The sequence below is a fragment of the Perkinsus marinus genome (assembly GCF_000006405.1).
Source record: "Perkinsus marinus ATCC 50983 genomic scaffold scf_1104296929406, whole genome shotgun sequence".
Classification (NCBI taxonomy): Eukaryota; Perkinsozoa; order Perkinsida; family Perkinsidae; genus Perkinsus; species Perkinsus marinus.
The window spans coordinates 1-3271 of record NW_003216454.1 but is presented as its reverse complement, the minus strand read 5'-3'; the positions used below and the strand labels follow the sequence as shown (position 1 = coordinate 3271).

Sequence of the window (3271 nt, the reverse complement as noted above, 5' to 3'; positions counted from 1 at the left end):
TCAGACGTTACGCCTATCTCGCAGACGACTATCCGTTTGCCGTTGCGGATTAGCAGGTCAGGCCTTGAATGCTCAACTCTCCTCGGCGTGGGGATGTTCTGGTCCCATAACACTCTCTTCTCCCCATGCGTCATCGATGGCGGCCTCGTCCACGTCCAGTACTCCTCCTGCATCTTGAATCCGAGGAGCTCTAAGGCATTGCTGTAGATGACCTTGGCCACAGCATTATGTCGGTGCAGGTACTCAGCATGTTGAAGGGCTACACAAGATGTCAGGAGATGGGTTATGGACTCATCAGTCCTTCCACAGACGCGGCAGTTCGGGTCTCGTTGGCGCTTCGGGAACGATCTAGTAGGTATGCAGTTTGCCCTGACGTTCATGATGACGTTTTCCACATGAACACTCACGACCGTCTTCGAGTCGTCAATCCACCCAAAGGTTGCCTTAGTGTCGATACCGTCTGGCGCCGCCAGGGATAATTCACGCCACCACCGTCCTGCTTGGGGTTGGCCTTCAAGAACATTCCTCCATCTAGCGCTGCATGCTCCACGCAACGCTTCCGTAGTTATGGGCAGTGCTTGGTCAAGGTTAAGAGATGCGACCAATTGCGTAGCCATAGCATCAAGCTTCTTAATAGGCGATGTGGTTGGGAGTACTTGCAGCATGTCCGCAAATCGTTGGCGTCGATACTCAGCTCCTGTGATCACTGATCGGGCCCAAACGTCTTCTATACTTCTCACCCCTCGTCCACCGTCTTCCCTCCGTATATGGAAGAGGGCAGTGGATGATGAATGCGACAGAGCCCCCGCCCTCCGGAATGTATTACGGACTGCCACATCTAGGTCAACAGCCTGCGTTCGAGAGATGACACCAGCACCACACGCATACTGCGCAACTGGGATTGCCCACTCATTCAGGGCATGTACCGTCCTGGCAGCAGGCAGGCCCAGCCGTAGAATCTTCTTTACCCTGAACTTGAGCTCATTCTTAATCCTCCTATACGTCTCAGGGCCAGGCACAAGGCTCTGCTCAACACCAAGGTACTTGTACGTAATATCACCCTCCAAGTAGGGCATCTCCTGTAGCTCCGCTGGGGCGCCCAACACTGCATCCCTCCACGGCTCAGGAACGCCGTTCCGTATAGACAACCATGCGCATTTAGGCTTAGAGACACCAAGACCAGCCCTGTTCGAGACCCGAGAGGCAGTGGCCACCTTCTCACCTAGCTCACGCGGGCTACGACAATATAATTTGTAGTCGTCGATGATGGCTAGATGCGAGATAGTCACACCATTCCGGGCCCTTCCAAAGCTGTATGCCCCGGGGCAGTGCTTCAGGGCCGCCGTCAGTGGTGATGTGCAGATCACAAACAAGAGGACTGACAGGGCGTCTCCTTGTAATAATCCTCGTTGAACCGGGACCGATTCTGCTATCCGCTCAGCTCCACGGTAGAGCTGCACCCTCCATTGGGCCCGGGTCGATGAGAGCCAGGCTCTAAAGTTGGGGGCAAGCTTAAACATCGTCAGCCAGTAGTCCACCCAAGTAGGGAGTAGGCCATCATATGCCCTTTCCAAATCCAACCAGGCTATGGCACATCGATGTCTGGCTTGTCGGATATGGTGCGTCGTCAGGGAGTCAAGCCAGAGTTGGTGTAGGCATCCCATACTCTGGGAGCGGCTTCCCTGTTGCTCTCTAGGCATTATGAGTTCAGATTTCTCGCAGTGGGCATATAAGACATCGTAGACGACTCTAGTGAACACCTTGTAGGTTGTGGGTAGGCATGATATAGGCCGGTAATGCCGTGGTTGTCGCTGCACACCGTCTGGAACCTTCTTAGGTGTTAAATGGCATCTCGCCGTCGTGAACCAAGGTGGGCTGTCAATCGGGTTGTCCAGGATCCTCTGATAGCAGCGGGCCAGGGCCGAAGAGATCACACCACAGAATAGCTTGAGCCATATCATCCTCACGCCATCCGGTCCGGGGGCTTTCCAACTTTTGGCCCCACGGATCGTTGCAGCTACAGTCTCTGCCGAGATCACAATAGGTTGCATTCCCTCAGCGCCCTCAAGGTCGTTGAGCAGCTTCTCCTGCCATGGCCCGTCCATCTCGATCGACTGGGCCTCTTCTTCGGCCGTTGGCCTTCTCCATACTTCACCCCAGAACTGTGCCACTCCAGCGCTCTCAGGCTCCTCTTCCTGTTGTGCCTCTTGGCCATCATCATCAGGTTCCTCCTTCCTGAGACGGTAGAACAGGGCTCTGTCTCGGGCCATTTGATTCTTGAATTCGCGCTGTTGGCGTCGGTGCTTGATCGTACGGATCCTCTCACTGACATGCTCAAGTTCCAGAGTCTTCCTCGTTTTGAGGTTGTGGAGGGCGTTCTCAGAGGAACCAAACTTCTTGCGGAGTTTGGCCGTCTTGTTCCTCATCCTTGTGGTCCAGAGCCTCGGACTTCGCTGCTGAAGTTGACAGATCCATCCTAGCTCCCGCCTCAGCCTGTCATGGGCTCGCTGTAGTCTCAACAGTCCTCCATTAATCCTCGGCTCCTCACCAGCAGCCCTTCGCGGTCGCCTGTCCCTCGACTCCGCTTCCTCTATGAGGACTTTCGCAGCTGTATACACTGCCGCATTCACAGTTGTAACCGATACACCCGGGGCGTGGACCACCCTCTGTATCTCAGCCAATAGAACCGACGATCTGTCAACCAGGTAAGAATCGTAGTATCGCTTCTCCCCACGTAATGGAGGCCGATCAGTCTCTTGGGTCCATCTCTCATACTCGCCCTTGAACTTTTCGCGCAAACGGTCGTCAGCCTCTCTCCGCTCGAGCATTTGAGCAGCATTGGCACCACCAGTTCGGACACCTTGGTGGGGACGTTCCTCACGTAGCACTTCTGCCACCGCAGCAAGAGCATCTCGGACTGGGTTAAGCTGCCCTTGCTCAAGATCATCGGGATGCTCGTCAGGGTCACGCCGCAGGTCTTCCCGATCATCAGGATTGGGGTCTGCACGTCGTCGTAGAATTTCGACCTTCGTGTTGAAGTCCTCGCGTTGTCGGATTCGACGCAGGCGTACACTGACCTGTTCCGCCGTCCTCTCAGAGTTGGGTAAGGCCTCGTAGAAGTATCTGTGTAACGTAGCCTCTTGCTTCTCACCTGCCACTCGGTTGGCCGGGTTTAACCAGTGGACATAAGCAGCGATGATACAATCATCTTCATGCTCTTCCCACCTGGTCCATAACCGCCGCGTAGGGCCCCTTTGTGCGGGCAACTGAA

The 3271-nt window shown here is 55.1% G+C and overlaps 1 protein-coding gene across 1 annotated transcript; it reads right to left on the bottom strand.

Annotated features, from left to right (window-relative positions):
- Nucleotides 1-113: 113 nt before the first annotated feature.
- Nucleotides 114-2828, bottom strand: Pmar_PMAR015159 (conserved hypothetical protein; the record flags this gene model as incomplete). Its single annotated transcript, XM_002787407.1, has 1 exon — nucleotides 114-2828. A coding segment is annotated over one exon (2715 nt), but the record flags the coding sequence as incomplete, so codon positions are not given.
- Nucleotides 2829-3271: the final 443 nt, after the last annotated feature.